The 25,105-nt window shown below is 42.2% G+C and overlaps 1 protein-coding gene across 1 annotated transcript in view; it reads right to left on the bottom strand.

The window, feature by feature from the left end:
- PTEN (phosphatase and tensin homolog) overlaps positions 1-25,105 on the bottom strand; it is a gene marked incomplete at its 5' end in the record, with an annotated part of 95,893 nt that overhangs the window by 5,351 nt on the left and 65,437 nt on the right. The window contains 2 exons of the mRNA XM_034776858.1: positions 9,659-9,825; positions 12,278-12,419. Of these exons, the coding sequence (XP_034632749.1) occupies positions 9,659-9,825; positions 12,278-12,419 (309 nt within the window). The remainder of the gene's footprint in view (positions 1-9,658; positions 9,826-12,277; positions 12,420-25,105) is intronic.

Here is a 25,105-nt window from a genome sequence, read left to right as displayed (position 1 = left end):
GAAAAACTTCAAAAACAGACTCCAAAGAGAGACTGCAGAGCTAGAATTGATATGCAAACTAGACACAATCAACTCCGGTTTGAATAAGGACTGGGAATGGCTGAGCCATTACAAACGTTGACTCTATCTCCCCTTGTAAGTACTCTCACACTTCTTATCACACTGTCTGTACTCGGCTAGCTTGATTATCACTTCAAAAGTTTTTTTTCTCTTCATTAATTGGCCTCTCAGAGTTGGTAAGACAACTCCCACCTGTTTATGCTCTCTGTATGTGTGTATATATATCTCCTCAATATATGTTCCATTCTATATGCATCCGAAGAAGTGGGCTGTAGTCCACGAAAGCTTATGCTCTAATAAATTTGTTAGTCTCTAAGGTGCCACAAGTACTCCTGTTCTTCTTTTTGCGGATACAGACTAACACGTCTGTTACTCTGAAACAACAAAAAAGGCAGCCCAACCCTTCCAGACCACACCACAGTGCTGATGATTTGGAAGGGTTGAGGGTAGCACAGAAGCTGCGGTGGCTCTTCACCAATTCAGCATTCCTTATGCTGCAAGAATCTTTTACTAGCTTTGTATTTCATCTCTGCAACTGTTTCATTACTATTTTACATATACATCTGCATAAACACATCCTCCCGTGCATGTGTATATATTCGTCATTATAGAGAGGATATACCCACCTTCAAGGAAATTTGAAATCAAGGTTGGATTTGCAGATCCCTAACGGGGAGACAGGTGGCAATGAGAGTCAAAATTGCTTTTATGTACAATTAGCTAGAGAATTATCACTGTCCTCTAATTAATGTACCTCACTGATGTCATCTATGCCTTTGTGGATCTCCCAACTGGATTACTGGAATGCACTGCAAGTGGAGTTAGCCTTGAAGGCTATTGCAGAACATGGATCCCCATTCAGTCAACAATATCAAACAAGTATACATCATTTGTCATCCAAAGGCTGCATTCATTTTCTTTAGCTTCCAGGTGAAATTACATGTGGAAATCCACAACTTGAAAGTCATGTGTTGTCTGGGTCCTGGATACTGGACAGAAACTCTCCTACATGGCCAACATTTTAGATTAGCTGAGGTGATGGTGAACAATCACTAGATTAAAATGTTTGAACTGGGGGCACGTCACTCTTGGAACTTGGGAACTAGGTCCACTCCCCTGGTCGCTCTGAGCTCAAATCCATTGGATCAGGCTTTATGCTATGCCCTGATGGCTAGAGCCCTGTGTGGATACAAAAATTTGTATCTGCATTTGATCCATGATCCACATAAATTGTCCGTGGATGCAAATAACCGCAGATATTTGTGCATTTGCAAGGCTCTGCTAACAGCTCCACAGGTCACCTTACTCCAATAACCCAGGGCTGTGCCAAACCCTCAAGCACCACCCACTTCTCCCCAGGACCTCCCGCCACCCCTGCTGTACTGTCTTCCCTGCTCCAGGCAGGGAGACTATATCCTGGGGCCTTGTGTGCAGCCCCACTTTCCCTACGCTGCTGCAGCTGCTCTAACACATAGCTGCGCTTGGCTCACCGCGCAGGAGCACATGGTCACGTTCCCTTCTGGGAGTTGTAGTTTACCTCCTCCATCCAAGCAAGCAGGGGACTACAACTCCCAGAATGCCCAGTGGGCTATTGCTGCTGCTGCACGATTCAGAGAGCTGAGCTGGAGCTTGAGAGCTGGGTGACAGTCGCTCTATTTGGGTGAGTGTGTGCTGCAGAGCTCTGCACCCAAGTGCGATCTGGAAAAATGATCTGCGGATATCTGAGGGTATAAAGCAGATATCCGCAGATTTGCATGGGCTCTACGATGGCCATCTCCAACTGATCAGATCTTTAATCCTTTGCCTGTGTGGATGGTAGGGCTATTCAAGGAAGGTGTCCATTTGACTTGTTAGTTTTCAATGTTCTTTAAACTTTTTATCCTGTACATGTCCTTGGAGCTTTTAAAATAGGTACAAATGAAGAGAGAAAAATGTAAAGTCTTCTTTCTAGAATTGCATATGTAAAAATATTTTAATTTTGACATTCAGTGTCTACACAGTACTCTTAAAAGATTAAGAGTGCTATGTCTCCACCACTTTTAATGCTAGGGTCATTTAGCAATCCCTCTTCTTTATAAGGGACTATTTAACAGTTACATAACTTGACAGGAAAACTGACAAAATATCTTCATTTCATAAAATACATTGCCCTTGATGTAGACAATATTCAGCGGTTCTGGAGATAAATTAACTCTTCCAAGTTACTGAAAATGCTCTTCAGTCACATCAAGGAGAAAGTTAACTGAAGTCTATCAGAGCAAGTGATGCTTATTTTTAGTAACATACAGTGTTCAAAATAAGGAAAATTTACTCACCTTGGACTTCTGCTTCTTTGACCATACCTTTCAGGATTCTCAAGCTTTAGCACCTTAGCACAAAGTGGTAGAACTACCTTAATTCGTAAGATTTATTTTAACCCTTACAAAAGCAACTGCAGTAGAATGTGAGCCAAATCCCCTACTGGACTTTAAGTGTCACCCACTTCCATTTATTCAACTGCACAGAAGGCAATGTTTCCAGAAAGGTAAGGCAATTCAAGATGGCCAATAAAAATATATGCCTGAAAAATAAACAAGACCAGGTCTGGGGTAGGTATCTCCCGAACACCCTAGGAAAACTGATGCAAAGAAGTCATTTAGCATCTAGCACTGACCTTATCTTCCTTAATTGGTCCATTTAGAACCTGGAAGCAACGGACCCAACTTTTGCAGGCTTCCTACTGCCAATATACAGTAGAATCTCAGAGTTACGAACACCTCAAGAACTGAGATTGTTCGTAACTCTGAACACAACATTATGGTTGTTCTTTCAAAAGTTTACAACTGAACACTGACTTAATACAGATTTGAAACTTAACTATGAAGAAAAATGCTGCTTTTTTTTTAAAGTAGTGTACATTTAACAGTACTGTATTTACTTTATTTTTTTGGTCTCTGCTACTGACTGATTGCATACTACCTGTTCCAAATGAGGTGTGTGGTTGACCGGTCAGTTCATAACTCTGGTGTTCGTAACTCTGAGATTCTACTGTACTTCAAGACAGAAACCAGGGGCAAAACACCAGGAAAAAATTTCAGTTGACCAATAAGGGATATCATTAAAAAAAAAAAATCATCTTGGGTGAAGGGAGAGCGGCCTCCACTACCTTGAAAACAAGGTCTAAATCATGGACAGTCTGAACTGAAATTTTTTTTGGCGGCCAAATGTAAGCAATGATGGATACTTTCTAAATCTGTGGTTAAAAGACTATAGAACAACTTTGCAAAAACCGATGGAAGCATTCTTGAAGCAGGCAATAGTAGTGGTCTTGCTAGTGATCAAGACTTTACATGGTTTTTAGTTTAAGGCAAGTGAAGTTGTAAGCAATGCAAAATGCTTGCCTTCCTTCTCTAGTCTCTCCCTTTGTTTGTCTCCCCCCTAACCCCATCCCATCTCTTTAGTATTTGAGCACTTAATCTTTCTTCCTTTCTAACTGCAGGAACAGAACAATCTTAATTAGCTTTACAGGGTCTTGTGTATTCATATGCATGTGTGTGTTCATAAATATTAAATGTGTGTGCAAAGAAACCGAGGAAAGGCTAAGATGAGAAATGGGGGGAGGGGATAGAGGGAGGATAGTTCAGTGGTTTGAGCATTGGCCTGCTAAACCCAGGGTTGTGAGTTCAATCCTTAAGGGGGGCCACTTAGGGATCTGGGCAAAATCAGTACTTGGTCCTGCTAGTGAAGGAAGGGGGCTGGACTCGATAACCTTTCAGGGTCCCTTCCAGTTCTAGGAGATGGGTATATCTCCAAATTTTGTATTTCTCTCAAAGCTGCCAGTTTTATGGCCACTGTTACCGCTTCTGGGAGTTCCATAGTCTAAGTGCAAGCTCCTATTAAAGGTCAGTGTCCTGCACTCACCAACTGGATGATAGTTTCATGGGAGATCATGGCCATGAAGAGAGGTAACCTATGATTTAGTAAGGGTCAAATCCCATGGAGGATTATGAATATCAGCAACAGAAGGCTTGAACTGCATTCTGTTTTAATGGGAATGCCAGTGCCCAAAGGAGAGTACCAATGAAGAGTTAACAGCAACCTGTGTTGCTGACTTTTGTACCTGTTGGAGCCCTTCCAGGTTTTTTGCTTTATACCTATCTATATAAAGATAGATAGATATATAGAATTGGTTGCAACAATAAAGCTTGTGTTCACTACTGTGGCCAGCTTTGTTTCAAATAGTGTGGACAATGAAGGATGAAAGTGGGCATTTATATCATGCTATTTAGGCATCCAATAGCACAGAAGAGATAAAAAGCTGTGGACTGATTTAGTAATCAGAACTGATGCTCTTGATAATGGAGAATGCTAGAGAGGCTACAAGTTGTTCAAAGCATTTCCCTCTTACTATCTCCTTTACCTTGCCTGGGTTCTGCTTTAGCCAGCTGCTGAATTTAGCTAAGTATTGAGAAAACTGGGAGTTTGCTATCTACATCTGACATACAAGTTGCGCTGCTGGGTGTCTGCATACTGCTGGCACTTCAGCTTGTGTTGTTTCACCAGCTCTCAGTGGACTGTTGATCTGAATAATAAGTGGAAGATTAGTATCAGAGGGGTAGCTGTGTTAGTCTGAATCTGTAAAAAGCAACAGAGGGTCCTGTGGCACCTTTGAGACTAACAGAAGTATAGGGAGCATAAGCTTTCGTGGGTAAGAACCTCACTTCTTCAGATGCAAGTAATGGAAATCTCCAGAGGCAGGTATAAATCAGTGTGGAGATAACGAGGTCAGTTCAATCAGGGAGGGTGAGGTGCTCTGCCAGCAGTTGAGGTGTGAACACCAAGGGAGGAGAAACTGCTTCTGTAGTTGGATAGCCATTCACAGTCCTTGTTTAATCCTGATCTGATGGTGTCAAATTTGCAAATGAACTGGAGCTCAGCAGTTTCTCTTTGGAGTCTGGTCCTGAAGTTTTTTTGCTGTAAGATGGCAACCTTTACATCTGCTATTGTGTGGCCAGGGAGGTTGAAGTGTTCTCCTACAGGTTTTTGTATATTGCCATTCCTGATATCTGACTTGTGTCCATTTATCCTCTTGTGTAGTGACTGTCCAGTTTGGCCAATGTACATAGCAGAGGGGCATTGCTGGCACATGATGGCATATATAACATTGGTGGACGTGCAGGTGAATGAGCCGGTGATGTTGTAGCTGATCTGGTTAGGTCCTGTGATGGTGTTGCTGGTGTAGATATGTGGGCAGAGTTGGCATCGAGGTTTGTTGCATGGGTTGGTTCCTGAGTTAGAGTTGTTATGGTGCGGTGCGTGGTTGCTGGTGAGAATATGCTTAAAGTTGGCAGGTTGTCTGTGGGCGAGGACTGGCCTGCCTCCCAAGGTCTGTGAAAGTGAGGGATCATTGTCCAGGATGGGTTGTAGATCACTGATGATGCGTTGGAGAGGTTTAAGCTGAGGACTGTAGGTGATGGCCAGTGGAGTTCTGTTGGTTTCTCTTCTGGGCCTGTCTTGTAGCAGGAGGCTTTTGGGTACACGTCTGGCTCTGTTGATTTGTTTCTTTATTTCCTTGTGTGGGTATCGTAGTTTTGAGAATGCTTGGTGAAGATCTTGTAGGTGTTGGTCTCTGTCTGAGGGGTTGGAGCAGATGCAATTGTACCTCAGTGCTTGGCTGTAGACGATGGATCGTGTGGTGTGACCGGGGTGGAAGCTGGAGGCATGAAGGTAGGCGTAGCGGTCGATGGGTTTTCGGTATAGGATGGTGTTAATGTGGCCATCGCTTATTTGTACGGTGGTGTCTAGGAAGTGGACCTCCCGTGTAGATTGGTCCAGGCTGAGGTTGATGGTGGGGTGAAAGCTGTTGAAATCATGGTGGAATTCTTCCAGGGTCTCCTTCCCATGGGTCCAGATGATGAAGATGTCATCAATATAGCGTAGGTAGAGAAGGGGCATGAGTGGACGAGAGCTGAGGAAGCGTTGTTCCAGGTCAGCCATAAAAATGTTGGCATATTGTGGGGCCATGCGGGTGCCCATAGCGGTGCCACTGGTCTGGAGGTATATATTGTCACCAAATTTGAAATAATTGTGCGTGAGGATAAAGTGGAAGATTACTGAGTCTTATGGGACTCAGTGTTACAGAACTCTGGAAGTGAAGGAAGTGTTGCCATGACTAACAGAGTTTGGTTTGTTAGGAAGGATATGAGCCCTTTCAGGGGTCTTCTGCTAACACTGCAGTTTCTTGCAGCTGGGACAGGAGTATTCAGTAATCAGGAGTATCAAATGCCACAGATTCAGAACAAGCACAGGTGTACTTCCCTTGACCATGGAGAGAAGGTGGTTATCAAGCAAGGCAAAAAAATGCTATCTCAATATCCTTCCCTGAAGCCTTAGAGGGGATCCAGGACACTAGCAGTTAACAAGCAGTATTGAGTTCATTAGCTTCTTGATTAGCATGTTTAGGAAAGATTAAAACACTGGGAGGGTCTCTAGCATAGACTATTTTAGGTTGGTGAAAAGGAGGTTTTGATAGTCTTATTAGGAATATGAGGTGTTCCCTAATCTCTTTTTAATACCCAGGAAGGGCAGGTTTCAGAGATGGCAGCCCCAATTCCCCTCTATGGTTCCCTGACTGCCTGGGTGAATAAACCAGAATCTTGGAAGGAAAGTGCTTATTTTTAAGTTCTGCTCTTGGTTTATTTCTGGAAGCCTATGACATCATAAATGCAGGTGATTTTCTCTAAAGGGAGAGAAATCCTCTCAGTGGGAGATGCTGCAGTCTGAGAGCATGTTTCATTGGCAACGTGGCTTGTGAAATCGCAGCATAGCGCTGGAGACAGCTCTTCCAGCACTCTAAAAACACACCTCCCTGACAGGAATAGCTCCCAGCGCTGACGTACTGTCTACACTGGCACTTTACAGCGCTGAAACTTGCAGCACTCGGGGTGGGGAGGAGGGTGTTTTTCACACCCCTGAGCAAGAAAGTTGCACCACTATAAAGTGCCAGTGTAGACAAGCCCTGAGGTTGAGTAGATGCAGTCTGCATACAAAGCAATTCAGAGTCTGGAAAAGACCTACAGGGCCTCACTTCGCTGCCTTCATGGCAGAGGAGAAGAAACTCTTGTCTCCTACACAGCAATGGAATACCAAAACTATCTGTACCAATTTTTTTTGCCACTAATAATCAAGTTTTCTTTCTTCACTCATTCTTCTGCTCCTTAACCTCTTGGATAGGTAGGCTATCAGCAAGTTTGTAATTTGGCAGAATCTAAGGGCCTAAGTGCTAGTCTACACTGGCAACACTAAAGCGCTGCCGCAGCAGCACTTTAATGTGCCTTGTGTGGTCTCAGTGCAGACCCACCTCCACGAGGGGCGCGGTTCCCAGCGCTGGTGCACTGTCTACACTGGTGCTTTAGAGCGCTGAAACTTCCTGCGCTCAGGGGATGTTATTTCGCACAGGTATGAAATACCAAAAATAAGAATGGTAGTGCTTCACACCCACTTTGCACTGGTGTTAATGGCTACACAAGGTGTAGAGCAATCAAGAAGCGGGACAAGAGTAACAGAGAACAGACCATGGTGATTTTTCCTTGCAGTGCAATGGGGAGGTTTTCCTGCAGATGCAGGAAGCAGTCTGACCAGGGAAGTGCGTCTTATTTCTTGGCATAGAAATTGCCAGAATAGAATTTTGTCCTCCCTGGTTCTCAGACTCAGACTTTAAGGTTAGAGGGGACCACTGTGATCCTCTAGTCTGACCTCCTGCACATTGCAGAACATAGAACCTCACCCACACACTCCTAGACCCCTAATCTCTGGCTGAATTATTTAAACCATAATTGGAGGACTTCAAGAGTTTAATTTACAGAGAATTCACCATTTGCACTAGTTTAAACCTGCAAGTGACCAGGCTGCAGAGGAGGGCAGAAAAGGGTTCTTGGTCTGTGCTGAAAAAAAGCACTGATAAGAGTGCCATGGAACCTACAAATTTAGTATTGTAATTGACTGTGCTGGAAGGAAGCACAAAAGATTAACAAGTTATCCAACAAGAATCACTAGAATCCTGAAGCAATAGCAGATGACATGCTGGACCTCGTGGGGAGCACCTTGGCTGAACAGAGGCAATATAAAAACATTCACATCAGTTTGGAAGGACAGCAATTATACCAGGGAGGAGCTGGCATGAAATGACCAGTAGGGGGCCTGGCTTACATTCAAACTTTCACCCAATTGCTCTCAAAGGTTTAAAAAAAAGGAAGAGTTCCAAGCTTGTGCTAAAGAGCTAAGATTCAGGCATGAGAACTGTGTACATATAATATTATAAGATAATTTTTTAAATTAAAGTTTACATTTAAAATACATTTCCTTATACTTTAAGACTCTAAGAGGAAATCACAAGATAAATCTAGTAAGACAAGGATACTGCTCCTTCTTACCTCTCTTTTCTTTTTTATTTCCCATATGTCCACCTTTCTTAGACTAGTCTATACAACTGGAAGTCCCCTTGATGTTACTTTCTCCACACCTACCAGTGTGCCTTATATTCATTACTTTTTATGTTCAGAAAAGGAATTTTAAACATTTCTAGAAAATTCTGATAACTCTCTGAGCCCTGTGTAGCTTCTCCTGAACTAAGGTGCCTGGTTTAAACAGGTGAGAAATAAGAAATAGTCCCAAATAAATACAAAAGTTTAAAATTCACAACTACACCTGTACCCCGATATAACGCGACCCAATATAACGCTTGTTCGGAATGACATGCATAATTTGTTCGTAGCTTTGCCAATTGTCAGTAATCTAGTCATCCACAAATTCAGCTGATAAAACCTTTATATCCCACCACAATGTATTGCATACACGTTATTCACAGACATCAGATGTATGCATTTGGCTATAAAATGATGGCATCTCCTTGCTTTACAATCTCTTGCATTCTTGTCTCCTAAACTACTCCAGTATTATCTTGTTTATGTTTTGTCTTAACTCAGAATTGAAGCTCCTCTGGGCAGCAAATCTTGCCCCTGTAGTGTGACATTGTAATAATAGCTATTAATTAAATATAGAATTGGTTATAAAAGAGTGAAAAGCAAGTGTTCCAAGTTAATCTAAACATTACCTTTTGCCCTCAACTACTCCCTCCCATAGACAGGTCAAACAAAAAAAAACCCTCCAAACTTACTTTACCTCTGTCTCCTGATGAGCATAAACTAAGATCTCAGATGCCTGTTAGCACTTTAGATGTTTCTCCGTAACTTCTCTGAAAGCTAATCCACTACATACGAGTGTACAGGCATTTTTTTTTTTTTTTTTTTTTAAAGAACAGGACTGCCTCTTTCAGTTAGGTATCCCCATAACTATGCTATTGCATGCATACCTCTCTAGCATAATTTTTACCTACCTTCCAAACACATTATCCTTCTTTCAAAAGGGTTCTCAGACTAGCCAGTATTAGTTTTGTGGCAGGAGTCAGGATTTTGGCAAATAAGACGTCAGAGGCTTCAACTCTGCAGCTACCCTCGCCACTGAAAATAACTCCTAATAGACCCAAAGCCCTACAACAGAAGCACCCAGTTTCCACTTGCACTGCACCTTTACAATATTTCCCTCGATGGAGAGAACAAACCTTTTTCAACATCTTGTTCTGTTTGTGGAAGAATTCTACTTTGATATCACCGCACACCGGCAATGGTTGAGGGAATTCAAAGTACATGTATTTGTCTTCTCGTCTTGGGGGTCCTGAAGGGGATGTAAATATCTTTACCTTTAGTTGGTATACCACAAACTGAGGATCTGCATGGTAAAACACAGAAGAGTATTATTTCACAGGTAATACCTTTTAACTGTCAAAACATGGGTTAGACTCACAAAGGGTTATCATTTACAATATGTACAACAAATTTTAAAAGTATGTATTTAGAACTATCCACTGTGATATGGTAAACAAGAAAATAAACCACCACTTTTCTGTAAGATCTTTCAAATCATTAAAGCATAGAAACATTGCCTAGTAGAATCCTGTAACTCATGTCAGAATTTCAACCTATGATACCACAGTAAGAGGTTTACAAGTTTATTCTACATTCTAATTTATAATAAAATTAGGGTAAAAAGTGACCATGTAAAAATGGCAACTTCTTAATAATTTGATCCCTTTGTATATTCAAGACACGTATAGTAGTGTCTGCTTATTTTAATGACAAAAGTAAGTTTTCTCCCTTTTAATCCTGTTTGCACTGCAGAGCCAAGACAGCTGTGCCAGAATAAACTGGATTCTATTCTGATTTACACGTAAACAGAACTGTTAACGAAATTCCAATTACTGTGTCAAATTGGACACTCGACAAATGTACAGACACACTGACAATGACAACAGGGCTATGAAATCTGAATTAATCCGGCCCACAGAAACTTTACTGCTAGCAATGATCCATAAAACATTAGCAATTGAACTTTTAACTCAAGTTAAGTCTGTAGGGATAGAAAATCTTTTTTACTTGTAAACTAAGCATACAGAAAGAAAAACATGAAATCCAGCAACTTTATCACAATCACTTTTAAGACTAGAAACACACTTTAGGTCAAATCCTATCCGTTAAGATCTAATCCAGGCTGTTCACTGGGCATCTAAAGGATTGGGGAACTTGACTGTGAAGCAACTTTGAATCTATTATTGCAGCCTCAGAATTTTAGAGTCTACAGCCAGAGCACTCTAGCTACAGGGCTGAATAGCATGACACTTGCAACTACATCTCCTCGCTCAAACCCTCACATACAGGGTCTTCAAATCCTACCACCACCACTCTTTCTGCAGAAAAACCACATTGATCCTGCTGAGTCAGGGGCCTCAGAACTCATTGAAGGGGTGGTAATATTTAGCTCTTTATGCCTGTTGAAGTTAATATCATCACAACAGGTACAAACCAAACATACAGAGATTCAAGAAGTAGTCAATTACAGGTTTGCTACCTGAAATGCAATTTAAAACCTCATAGAAATCACACTTTTGTGAGGAAAACACATTATGGATTTCAATGCATTTGTCTAAGTCATTAACTCACCAGGAGTAGACATAATAGAGAAGCGTATCAAAAAGTACAGGTTTAAACTTATATGCAGATTGCTAATGTAGAAAACCATCTAAGGATAATTTAAAAACTTAGCATTAACTTTTTGTATGATGAGGCCTGAATTTTGCTGAACAGATATTTGCAAATATATCTGTGCAATCTTCACTTTACCATTTTGGTGGTTTCTCTTTTTTGTTTGCAGACAGCCTCCTCCCTTCCTGTTCCTGCAAATCAAGCTAGTTTTTAGGTATTGCTAAAAAACCTGCACTTGGTTACTTTTTTAAGTCTATGTATGTTCAGGTTGTGTATTGCAATGGCATTAAGTTTCAGTATACTGCCCTTTACAGTAATTCCAATACCAAAATGATGAAAAGCAACATTTTTGTACATTAATAGAAAATGAATGCATGCTACCACGCAGTTGTTACTTTGAATTGCAGTCTCAAAGACAAAGGTGAATACAAATTTTCATTAAAGAAGAAATTGTCTGGTGACTTGAGCTGCTCTCCAATATACAGCCTATTCGCAAATCAGACAGACTTACATCTGGCTAGATATGTTACTTTATAAGCATCTGAAATAAGCCCTTCCTTCAGAAAGAAGCAAATAGACATAACATATCCAATAGAATCACATATTTTAGAGACCACTGAAGAAAAATGTCATGAGCTGGTTCAACAATCATGGGGATCTCATTGCATTTGAGAGTCTATGTACCATTCACAGAACCAAAACTTTATTTTTCAGCAGTAAGTATTATTTCAGTAATGTTGCGGTGTTTTAAATTGACTTTTGTAGAACCAAACCAATGCACTTTTAACATCTCAACAACTTTAAATGTTTCCCAATTTAACGTTTAATGAAACAGCACCTGTTTGTAAGGTGGTGTAAAACAAATCCCACACAGACTACCTGGAACTCTTGCAAGGATGAAGGAGTGCATAGCCCCCCCATCCTGCCAGGATTTGAACCTAACAGATTCCAAGACTCTAAACAAAAGTTCTTTATACTGCTAAGACATCCTACTGCTTAAAAAGGTAACTTGGCCCTGCTATGTAATGGCATTAGTATGTTGCCTCAATCACAAGGAGCTACATAAGTTAACTATACACAAATTCAAATACCTATACATTTTAGCAGATAAGATCCATTAATATGGAGTAAATGGTACTTACTGCAAGTTCCGCCACTGAACATTGGAATTGTTTCAAACATCATCTTATGAAACAGCAGTGCCACTGGTCTATAATCCAGGTGATTCTTTAACAGGTAACTATAGTAATACACATAGCGTCTCTGACTGGGAATAGTTACTCCCTAAATAAAGAGAAACCAAACTTCAAAAACAATCCAAACCATTAATTAGTGTTCACATTAATTGGCTCCTGCCTGTTAATAATTCAAGTCAAGCTAATAAAATCAGTTAAGTATAAAGTCATAGTGGACACAAGTTCAACATTTATGCATCTTAGTGGTAATATCTTCACTGCTGGAAATCAGGGGCTGGAAAAAGTTACCCAAACCCATTAGTGGAAAGACTAAATGCACTAGCCAAGGGGAAAAATTGCCTCCAAACTAATTTCCTGGTTGGGGGTTGGGGGAAGGAGAGGTGAAGGCGCCCTCTATAAAATTTTTTCCTCAGAAAATATCCTGGCTTATTCATTTTTGGTATTTTCAGAACAAAATTAGTGGCAAAACATGGTCAATATTTTCCCTATAGAATTATACAGTTCAAAACAATCTACAATGTAGTATGTAACTTACAGTATACGGATTCAGACAGAAGTAGTACATATTAATATTCACATTCCAATAAGAGAAAACTAGCTATAATTTTTTTCAGAAAGGTCTTTTGCATGTATATACATGTCCACAAACATTTTGGTCTCAGTAACTAGTATGAAGCTGAACATGTTAATTTACGAAACATCTCAACTCTGAAGACGCATGCAGCATTTGGCCTGAAAGAAGGATTATCAATCTTCTGTTGACGGCATCGGACTCAGATGATGAAAATGAACGTGTCGGTCCATGTTTGACAGCCCTACTTTTTGCCTTTATAAAAATGCTGCAAAAATAAGGCCTTTTACAACTCCAAATGTTTCTATACTACATACAATAGATTTTCCCCCCCTATGGTACCTGTACAATGGATGTTTGCAAGTAGTTGTCATGGACAACTCAGTCTGATGACAAGGTTTTGACTTCAGGCATCACCTCAACAGCTGCTTTATCAGATCCATTTCTTAAAGAAGCTTTTAAATATTTTCCTAATACAAGACTGAACTTTGTTTAAATTCAGAAACATAACCCTTAGCCTAAAAATGACTAACATGCAGCTTGGCAGAGCTTCAGAAGGGGGGAAGCTACACAGAAAAACAGATAGGAAAAAGTTTCCTCTTCTACTTATATCATCTCCACTCTGGAACACACACTTTGTACAGGAATCTCTCCAATCCTTACCAAGACAGCTAACATTGAGACCAGACCGAGGAAGAAGTAGTTATATGGTAATAGTTGATACTCTGAACGCTGTATCAACTTAGGCACAAATATACTTCAAGTACAGTAACTCCTCACATAACACTGTAGTTATGTTCCTGAAAAATGCGACTTTAAGCGAAACAATGTTAAGAGAATCCAATTTCCCCATAAGCATGTTAATGGGGGTGGGGGTGGTGTTAGGTTCCAAGGAAATTCTTTTCATCAGACAAAAAACTATGTATTATATAGATATATACACAGTATAAATTTTAAACAATTTAATACTGTTCACAGCTATGATGATTGTGAAGCTTGGTTGAGGTGGTGAGGTTAGAGGGTGGAAGAGGGAGGGACATTTCCCAGAGAATGCCTTGCTCCTAAATGATGAACTAGCACTTGGCTGAGTCCTTAAAGGTTAACAATTGTTGTTAATGTAGCCTCTCACACAAGGTAGCAAGAACAGGAGGGAGGAGAGACAGCATAGCAGAGACAGACACACACCTTGTGTGTGGGGGAGAGAGATGCACACTGCCCCTTTAAGTAAGCTGATCTACTCTTAAGTGCATTGTCTTTTTAAGTGGATCAGGAAGTTGAGACAGCAGCTGCTGCCCCAAGCTCTCTGTCTCTCTCTGTCTGTGTCCCCCCCGCACTACATGGAGAAGGGGTAAGCAGGGTGCAAGAACAGGGGGGAAGGGGACACCCTGATATTAGTCCCCTCCCTTTCCCCCCTGCACAACAAGCAGGAGTCTCTAGAAGCAGCTCCAAAGCAGAAGGCAGGAGCAGGGCCGCCCAGAGGATTCAGGGAATCTGGGGTCTTCGGCGGTGGGGGTCCCCGCCGCCGAATTGCCGCCGAAGACCCGGCGCGGGAGGACCCCCCACCGCAGGTCTTCAGGGCACTTCGGCGGTGGGTCCCAGATCTGAAGGACCCCCCGCCGCCAAATTGCCACTGAAGACCCGGAGCGAAAGAAGGACCGCGCTCCGGGGGCCCGAAAAACACTCATGTGGGGCCCCTGCAGGGCCCGGGGCAAATTGCCCCACTTGCCCCCTCCCCTCCCCCGGGGCGGCCCTGGGCAGGAGCAGCACGTGGCAGTGGGAGGAGGGACAGTTGAACTGCCAACAATTGATAGCCTGCTGGGCAGCTGCAGCACGGGGAACTTAGGGGAGCAGGGAGCTGATCGGGGGCTGCCGGTCCACCCTGGTTCCAAGCCCCCACAAGCTAGCTGCAACGGGCTGCTCTTCCTGCAAGCAGTAGACAAAGCAGGCGGCTGCCAAACGACATTAGAAGGGAGCATTGCACAACTTTAAAAGAGCACGTTCCCTAACTGATCAGTAACGTAACAACGTTAACTGGGACAACTAAGTGAGGAATTACTGTAGATGGTGAACCACCAGTCTTGCCAAGTGGTAGCTTGGCACATCTTGGAAACAAAGACCAATTTTTTTTCAGCCCAGGCAGCAATTATGCCTCAAATCAACAAGGCTCTTATTCTCAAAGGAAAGGGTCTTTATGCCTCAAGTCCGAACTTACTGATAGGTACACTAAACTAAAGTGGAATATCAATTTTATTTTTTTTTTGGCCTTCCTGAGGACCTTAAAGCAGAAAGGGAAAAAAGCAGAGAGTTGCTTAAGTGGTATAGTTTTATAGAAAAAAAAAAAAAATACTTGAGACTTTTAATCAAGTCCATGGAATGTCTGCTTATCCTTATTAAAGAAAGTTATGACAAAAAAAAGAAGAAATCTATTAGGGTGGATTAATTATAATCCTGATTTCAATTGGCAAACAGGGAAACCTTGATTTAAATAGATTTTGATTTTGTTTTGCATTTGTATTTGAGTTATTTTCCTAAAGAAAGCTTGATAACCATTACAATACATTGATTTGCAACTAAATAGAGGTTTTGCACTAAATTTAGTGTTTCTGTTTGCTAACCAAGAGGACATGCTATATCTATGCAGTTAAGCAATTAAAGTAAAAATTAAGACTCTGAATAAATTGGGGTTATTTGGTTAGAAACTGGTAAATGAAGCATTTCTTATTTACTATTTTTATTTGCGTTTTTTGTTAAGCTCTATTTGGATAGAAATTAAAATTCAATTAAAATGTACAAAAAGTTCATTTTTTATTAATTAAATGAAATTACCTTTATGTGCTGGATACATTAGAAAAGTGTTTATCAAAAATGTGTTTTGCATTTAAAACTAACAATTATTAAACAAAAGAATCTGTAGTGAATTAATTTAACAGTTTCTGGTCACTGCGCCTTTCAAAAATTTTAGAACTATTAGATCTTCTCTCACGCCTGGTTTTTATTCAGAGACTAGAAGAGGAAAACAAGCTTTCCTGCCTTTTCAAAACCCAAATGGTTTCTTAACTTTTACAGAACTAGTCGGCGAGCTGAACTAGTTGAATAAACTAAAATAAAGAAAATATTCGTTTTGCACCTGCAGATGAGGCTACTGATGTCAAAAAGCTGGTTTAGCACTTCAACAATCCCTGGTACCAGGTTCTTAGCTAGTGACTTCCACCAGTGCAGTGGTTTGACTTTCTTTAAAGGTTGGCAGCAAATATATACAAAATAATTTTTAATTAATTCAAATGATTAACAAATTACAATAAATCCAGGCCTTAACATAGGTTGTCATTTCAAATTTAATTATAAATAGGTTAGTTTTAATAAAAAATCCAATTTAAATTTTAAAATTTGATTTAAAAAAATATATTTTTTCCACCTTGATATCTATATCGTTCCTTAGAGAAGCTGGTGTTTTCCCAATAGACTAGTTTATTGTATGGATGCTAGGCAAGTGTATGTCCACAGAAGTAGATCTACTGAAACGTGTACCAGAGTTTTGAATTCACTGATATGGTCTTTCTACACCAGTACCAGAAGACAAAATAAACAGATTTGAACGCAAAGATCCAACGCTGCAAAATATTGATATGGAGCATTTCTGCCTGGATGGTATTCCTGAGCTGACTCTAAAATGTGCTGATGCTCCTTACCCCTTTACTTTTGCACCATAAAATGGACAGTATGTCATGAAAAGCAAAACCCGCAAGTTTTTTCCAACACTGTCTCTCTAGTAGATTCTTCACTGGGGTAGCACGACCAACATCAAAAGCTACAAGCATTGCCAGATTTAACACAGGATATCACCCAAAGAGTACAATATGTTAATCAGAACATAATTCGTACCCATTGATCTATTCAGACAGAACTATGTTTAACAATCGTGACGTCAACTCCACTGGCTCAAGGAGCCGTTCCTCCAAAGAAAAGGAACATCAAAATGTGGACAGATGTTAAAAAGGGCCCTTGAATGAAACATCCCAAACTATAAACACGGTCATCGTTGCTTCCATCTGGGACCAAGTCTGCACCTACTAGTAGTGCCATAGCTACTATTAGACCCACCTCTGAGAAGGCACTAGATGTGGATGCCAGTGCCTCTCTTTATGGGAACATGCAGGAAAGTTCCCTGGCTTCACTGTCACAATGATGCTTTAATGTCCATCTTAAAATCGCTATGTGCAATAAAGCCAGGCATTCCCAGATCAACCACTGGTTGAAGCATTCCAGATCTCTTTGTAATTACAATAAGGAGGAAGTAGAGCTCCTGAAATAATTATTGACTCTGAAAAGTATTGTTTGTATGAATACATTTTTATGCTGAATTTTAGAAAGCATTATATTCTGGTATCCTAGGTCCAAGAGTAGAGGATACATGATAAATCCCTTTTCCAGGGTGTCAAACATACAGCTAAGAGTAGCATAAAATTCCTCCTGGGTAGCTGTACTGAATCTTTACCTGTAAGGGGTAAGAAGCTCAAATAACCTAGTTGGCACTGATCAAAAGGGCCAATGAGGAAAAGAAGATACTTTCAAATCTGGAGGGGAGTGGGAAGGCATGGGGGGGAGGGGGGTTTGATGCTCTCTTTGGACGGGGAGAGAGACCAGGGCAGGAAAAAACATCTCCTAAAAACATACCTGAAATGAGCATCTAAGATTACAAAAATTGTAAGTAAAGCAAGGAAATGAGTTATTTTTTTGGTTTAGCTTGTGAATTTTCCCTATGCTAAGAGGTAGTTTTATTCCTGTTTTTTGTAACTGTGGTGTGATTCTTTTACTATTTTCTTTATTATAAAGTTCTTCTTTTGAGAACCTGATTTTTAGTGTTCTAAAAACCAAAGTTTTTGGTACCTATTGGTTGGTATATTATTCTCAAGCCTCCCCAGGAAAGGGGGTGAAGGGCCTTGTGGGAATATTTTGGGGAAATAGGGACTCCAAGTGGTCCGTTTCCTGAATTTTTGTCTAGATTACTTGGTGGTGGCAGCAAAACCGTCCAAGGACAGGGAAAGGATGTATGCCTTGGGGAAGTTTTTAACTTAAGCTGCTGGAAATAAGTTTATCATAGAATATCAGGATTGGAGGAGACCTCAGGAGGTCATCTAGTCCAAATCCCTGCTCAAAGCAGGACCAATCCCCAACTAAATCATCCCAGCCAGGGCTTTGTCAAGCCTGATCTTAAAAAACTCTAAGGAAGGAGATTCCACCACCTCCCTAGGTAACTCATTCCAGTGCTTCACCACCCTCCTAGTAAAAAAGTTTTTCCTAATATCCAACTTAAACCTCCCCCACTGCAACTTGAGACCCTTACTTAGGGGGTTTTTCAAGCGGGTCTCCATATGTGTACCCCAGAGTTCAGAGTGGGGTGGGAACCCTGACACAAGGGAACAGAACTAATGTGCTATCTTCTATCCACTACTTCAAACACTCAGTTCTAATCTTTTGTCTGTCCATATTTTGGGGGGGGAAGTTAAACTTTGACTTCAAGGCGGAAAGGGCCTGATGGCCTGTATTTCTGGCATCAAGTTTTCTTAGATACATTCTACTGGGCTTAGATACATTCTACTGTCTCTGGAGCCAAAGTATCTAACAACAAAGTTTTGCTGCAGATAACTGACAGAATCTGAAATGGCTCCTGCCAGACGCAGCACCTTCCCTGTCCTCCCATTATTTTGGCCAAGAGTAGGACAGATATGTTTCCTTTGTGTAGGAAATTCAAGAGTAGCCTCAGCTTCTCTTACTCATCTGGTGCTGGTGGGAAACTTCTTCCATATAGACATACTGGAAAAGTGAGCCATAAAAATATTGGCGGCTATACTCTTCAATTAGTAATACTTCCTCTTGCAATTGGATTCATACTTCCTGTCTACATTGTCTTTAAGTGCCACAAGACCCTTGAGAGAATTAATTTGCCTTGCTTGTTAACGTCAAAACTCTTTCTAGTTACTGTCCCTTGGGATTTGAACCACTAAACAGGCTATATGCATATTGTGGGCTGCTTTGGGCAGAGAATTTAGAATCAAATTAAAGCCAATTTTTGGTTTTTGCCCCAAAAGAAAAAGGCAGTTGGTTGTCTTGGGCCAGAATTTGTTCTTTTGAGCCATATTCTACTTCCAACTCACTAAGTCAATTAGGATTTTAATTTATCAGGAACTATAAATCTTCAAACAGCACTTGAAATACAACATTAAGATATACAATGGACATATAGGGAAGTACAAAAGCTCTTGGAAACTTAATTTTAAAATGATACTTGTCTATAAACAGTATTCCTAAAGTTAATTACTTCGTGCATATTATCCTTCAACCAAATAATCAGGTCCAAGTGGAGGGGACACAGCAGATCTTAGAGAACAGAGACTGTTTATCATCATCAACATGATATTTAGGAATTTACAATGAGACTTTAAACAAAGGGTCAGAGCCCTATTTAAAGATATAGGGTTTTCATAAGAACATCTATAAGTATTTATGGCTCAAGTCACATCTGAGGACCTCACTTTTTACCCTAAAAACCATCCTTGAGGTAGATAAACAGACACCGGGATCTTAAGGACTGACTCAAGATCTACAGGCAAGAATATTTAGTTAACACATCAGAACAAAATACCATTGTAATCAATACAAATTATCTAGCAAGTGTTTTTTTTTTCCTAACTAGAACTTCCATAGGGATTTCATCATCTCTCCTTCAAAAGAAAACACTGAACCATAGCTTGTTCCAATAATATGTAGATATCACCTTCCTACTGTACAATGCTTAATCATACATACTGTACGATGACAGCTACTACATTCAGCATCTATCCATTTGACTATTAATGGAGATTAATATAACCTACTGAAGATTCACATTTTTCATACTGTTTGCAGATAATCTCAGTCAGATATCTATTCCACAGATATTTGTTAGTTACCTTTGCCAGTTTTTGCTGGAACAGTCAGTACTCTGTTTAGATATCTGATCTCATTCAATTGTGACCATTCTGAAGTATCATTTCAGAATACAAGTCATTCTCATCTTCCCATTCAGAAAGACCTATATTATACCATTAATTCTGCTCTCCAAATGCCTATGGTTAAATTATTGTTTGTCTATTTGTGAAGTAAGACCAATGTGTGTGGCGGGGGGAGGAGAGAGAGAGAGAATCTAATATTCGTTGATTTGTTAATCTTCTTTATAGTTATGGAGCGAAATCTAAGCTGGAATCACAGTAATTGATGTTGGGGTTTGCTGAGAAAGGACTAGATTTGGTCGTTATCATTAGAGACATGGGAGAAGGGTCAAAATCTGGGGGGAGCATGGGCAGTTATAGCAGGAATAAGGAAGAGAAGAGAAAATATGGGGGGAAATCAAATCAGTATCTTAGATGTCTGTATACTAATGTGAGAAGTATGGGGAAAAGCAGTAGAAGAGGAAGTTACTCACCTGTGCAGTAACTCACGTTCTTCAAGATGAGTGTCCCTGTGGGTGCTCCACTCCAGGTGTTGGTGCACGCCGTGCCTTCGCTCGGATATTTTTACAGCAGTACTCACGCGGTGCCTGCTTCAATAAAATGTGAAGCCTGGCTCCTCAGTTCCTTCTCTCCAATGGAGACCACTCCAAACGCTGAAGTAGAGGGGTGGAGGGTGGATAGCGGCGCACCCACAGGGACACATCTCAAAGAACGTAACCTCCTCTTCTTCTTAGAGAGATGTCCCTGTGGGTGCTCCACTCCAGGTGCCTGAAAAGCAGTATCCAAGTTCTCCTACATGTCTGGCAGATGTAATGGCAACTAAAAATGCAGTTTTCATGGATAGATGTAGGAGGGAGCATGTTTCAAGCAACTCAAATGGATGGTGCATCAAGCAAGTGAGGACCAAGTTTAGGCCCCAGGGTTGAGTGGGTGGTCTAATGTCCAGGTATAGGATCTGGAGGCCCTTGAGGGCAGGCGAAGATGATAGAGTCTCCGGTCTTACTGTGAAATGCCATAATTGCTGCTAGATGGACCTTTATGGGGCTAAAGGAGACCCCAGATTATCTTTTAGAAATTAAACTGTCTAGTATTAGTGAAAGACTGGTGGAAGCAGGAGCGGTTTGCTTGGAGATGGGTGGTACCTGTGGATTGTGTTCTGCTATGTAACAGTACTCTTTGTACCTCTTCAGAGCAGTTTAGTTCCTCATTAGAGAACCCTTGAGGAGCCAAGCTTTCAGGCGCAGCATCATTACGTTGGGGTGGTGTAGCTGACCTGTGTTGTAATAAATACGTTCGTGGTGGTGGTGGTGGTGGGGGGGGCTAGAGAGTGGAATTGGCAGGCAAACTGACATCCTCATTAAAAATGGGTACCATGCCTATCTGGGCTACGTAGGGGCTATTAGTATTACCCTGGCCCTCTCTGCTCATATTTTTTGTAATACCCTGTGAAGAAGCGGTATTGGGGGGAATGCGTATAAGAAATTGTCGCTCCATTTTATGATGAATGCATCTCCCATTGAATGCTTTCCTAGGCCCGCTCTGGAACAGAATTTAGGGCATTTTTTGTTGGCTGCGATGGCAAAAAGATCCAGTCGCAGGTAGCCCCATATTTTGAATACATTGTGTAGAATGGCATCATTCATCTCCATTCGTGATCTAGGGGAAAAGGTCTGCTAATCTCGTCCGCAGTGGTGTTTCGTGAACCAAGTAGGTAGGAGGCTGAAATTTGGATATCGTGATGGAGGCACCAATTCCAAAGTTTCATAGCCTCCATGAGGAGTGAGTGAGATCGAGCTCCTCCTGGTTTGTTTATATAAAACATGCAGGCGACGTTGTTGGTCATGATCCTGATGTGTTGGTTCTGGTTGTGGGAGAGAAATTGGGGGCAGGCATTGTGGGCCACTCGAAGCTCTAAAAGATTTATGTGTAGTGAGGTTCTGTAGGTGACCAGAGACCCTGAGTGGTGTGGTGTGTGCCATGTGTGCTCCCCAGCCCGTGAAGGAAGCATCCGTGGTAATTATAACAGAGGGGGGCTCCTGCACAAATGGGACTCCGGAGCAGAGGTTGTGTAGAAGAGTTCACCATGTGAGCGAGTGAGTCCTTGACTGTGGTAGATATGGATAGAAGTCTGTTTAGGCTGTGCACATTTGCAGTCTGTAGACAGTGGTCATTCAACCCTGAAGGCACCGCATGTAGAGGCATGCATTCTTGAACATGGAAGTGCAAGAGGCTATATGGCCGAGAAGTTGCAGACAGTCCCGGATAGTGACCTGCAGGCTGTTTTGCAACTTGGCGATAAGATTCTTTATGGTGTTGAATCTGTCGGATGGGAGAGATGGAATCAAGCTGAGTGCCTATGAACTCTAGCCATTGAGCAGGAGTTAATGTGGATTAGTTTGTGTTTATTTGTAGGTCCAGACCCTGGAAGCAGTCGATGGTCATCTGCATGGCTTGAATGGACTCCCCGAGAGTCTGTGCCTTGAGCAGGCAACCATCCAGGTAAGGAAAAATTATGACTAATTCTTTCTGTAGGTGCACCACTGCCACCATGAGAATCTTGGAAAAGATGCAAGATGCTGTTGAGAGGCCAAAGGGCAGAATCCAGTATTGGTAGTGATTTGAGCCCATAACAAATCTGAGAAAATGCCTGTGGGCAGGGTGTATAGTTACATGAAAATAAGTGTTGTACAGGTTGGGAGCTGAAAACCAATATCCCTGCTCCAGGGCTGGAATTACAGTTGTGAGGGTAGCCACTTTGAATTTTTGCTTTTTGATTAACTTATTGAGTCGCCTGAGGTCGAGGATGGGACGCCATCCCCCACTTTTCTGTCAAAAAGTAGTGGGAATAAAAACCTCTTGCCCCTGTGCTGATCGGGCAACCATCAGGACTGCTCCTATTTGTACAAGATGTTGCACCTCTTGGTGGAGCAAGTTGTCATGAGAGGAGTCCCTGAAGAGGGATGGGATGGGGGGTGGGGAGGGGAAAGGTAGAGGGTATGGACAGGAAGGTGATGGAAAAGCCCAATCGGATGACCTCTAGGGCCCATCTGTCCATAGTGCTGACTTGCCAGTTGTGGCAGAATGGGAGTAAACGGTGACCAAAAAGTTGGATGGGAAGTATAAGCGCTACAGTGGGTGGGGGCTTTTCTATATCCTTGAGCAAGGCTTCAAATTTGCTTATTAGGTGGAGAGAGTTGGGATGATGCCAGTGTTATGAGGCGTCGTAGTTGATGCCTGGGTCTCTGGCGGTGCTGCTGCTCGTGGTCGTATGGCCTCTGTTGTTGTTATGTGTAGGCCGGGTGTGACAGAGTAGGGAGGATTGACCTGGGAATGTTGCGTGGGAATTTTACTGGGACCACCTGCATTGGTGATGGGATATCAGGGTGTGACTTCACTTGAGGAATGATACCTGCGCATGTAACCTGAGCCAGGAAGGGGCTGGGGCCAGGTGACACCTTCTGCCTGGAAACTGGAGGAAGAGCCGAGGGATGTGGCTGGTTGAGACTGTGGAAGCAGGTTTCAATTTGGATCTGGCTGGGAAAACGGAGGGAGACCCAGGGCCAGGGTCTAGGCTCCCTGTCCCCCAAGCTGGACCTGACTGAGGGGGTCGTTGACTGTACCTACAAGCTCTGTTTTGGACTATGTTCTTGTCGTCTAATAAACCTTCTGTTTTACTAGCTGGCTCAGAGTCACGGTGAATCGCAGGAAGTGGGGGGTGCAGGGCCCTGACTCCCACACACTCATGGGCATTGGAAAGGCTGATACCTGTATTGTCTTCTTCTAGTTGCCGGGGTACGAATACCAAGGGATCCAAGCACATCTGTGTAGAACCTTGTTGGTTTTTGCTGCAAATAACTTCTCACCATCGAAGGGGAGATCCTCCATGGTGTTTTGTATCTCGCATGGGAAAGGAGAGATAAACCATGAAGCCCAGCGCATCACTACGGTCGTCATGGTGGATCTGGAAGTGGTGTCTGCGGCATCAAGGGCAGCCTGCAATGCCATGTGGGAAATAATCTGCCCTTCAGAGACTATTCCTTTGAATTGTTGTCTCTTGTCCTCTGGGTCATTAATAAAGTCCATGAGTTTCCCGTAATTTCTGTGATCATATTTGGCCAATAGGGTCGCGTAGTTTGCCACTCTAAATTGTAGCATGGATGATGCATAAACTTTGCGGCCAAGTAGGTCCATTCTTTTGCTGTCCTTGTCAGAGGGAGTGGACCGGAAATGCTGCTGTTTGTTCTTTCGGTTGGCTGCTTCTACCACCAGTGAATTTGGTGCTGGGTGCATGAAAAGGAATTCTGAGCCCCTGGACGATACATAGTATTTCCGGTCTGCCCTTTTGTAGGTAGGGGGTATGGTGGCTGGGGTTTGCCAGATATTCTTGGCAGGGTCCATAATGGCTCCATTAATAGGTAGGGGAATCTTGGAGGAGGTCGAAGGCTGTAATATGTTGGTCAGCTCATGCTGAGTCCCCGACACCTCCACCAGAGTGATCTTGAGCTCATTCGCCACTCTTTTGAAGACGTCCTGAAAATGAGTAAAATCATCTGTTTTTGCTGGGGGTGGGGACATTATAGTCTCTTCTGGTGAGGTGAATGAATTATTATTATTATTTGGGGAGGCTTCACGTGCCTCCTCGTTTGCATGCACTGTTGCAGGTTGCTCCTGTCCGTCCATCTCAGAAGCGTGAACAGGTACAAGAGGAGATCTAATGTCACCTCTGCATGGGCTGTACCAGCTAACGTGGTGCCTGGGTAGGACCCGCATGGGTTCTAATAATGCCATTGTCCAGGGAAGGGCATGGGTGGTCCCATCCATGGGTGTCCATAACAGGGTGGTAAGTCCCTGGAATATGAGGACCTTGGTCTCCATGGTCCCATGCTAGTAGGAATGTGAAGAGGGGAGAAATAGTATGGTGAATAAACTCCCTCCATTTTGTTGTCCCCATCACTAGAAAAGTGAGAGGGAATAGGGGATAGCTATTGGTGCCGTGACGACTGTGCTGGTGAGAGATCAGTATCAAATAATGGAGAATCTGGCGTTGGCAAGATTAGCAAATCACTGGAATGAATTCGGCGGGTGAGGCAAGCACCATGCATGTGTGGCCCATGCAAATACTGCTGTAAAAATCTGAGCGAAGGTACAGGGGCACACCAACACCTGGAGTGGAGCACCCACAGGGACATCTCTTGAAGAAGAACTAGAAATGCT

The sequence above is a fragment of the Trachemys scripta genome, chromosome 7 (genome assembly GCF_013100865.1).
Source record: "Trachemys scripta elegans isolate TJP31775 chromosome 7, CAS_Tse_1.0, whole genome shotgun sequence".
NCBI classification, from domain to species: domain Eukaryota; kingdom Metazoa; phylum Chordata; order Testudines; family Emydidae; genus Trachemys; species Trachemys scripta.
The sequence above is the reverse complement of the archived record's forward strand: the minus strand, read 5'-3'. Positions and strand labels throughout refer to the sequence as shown.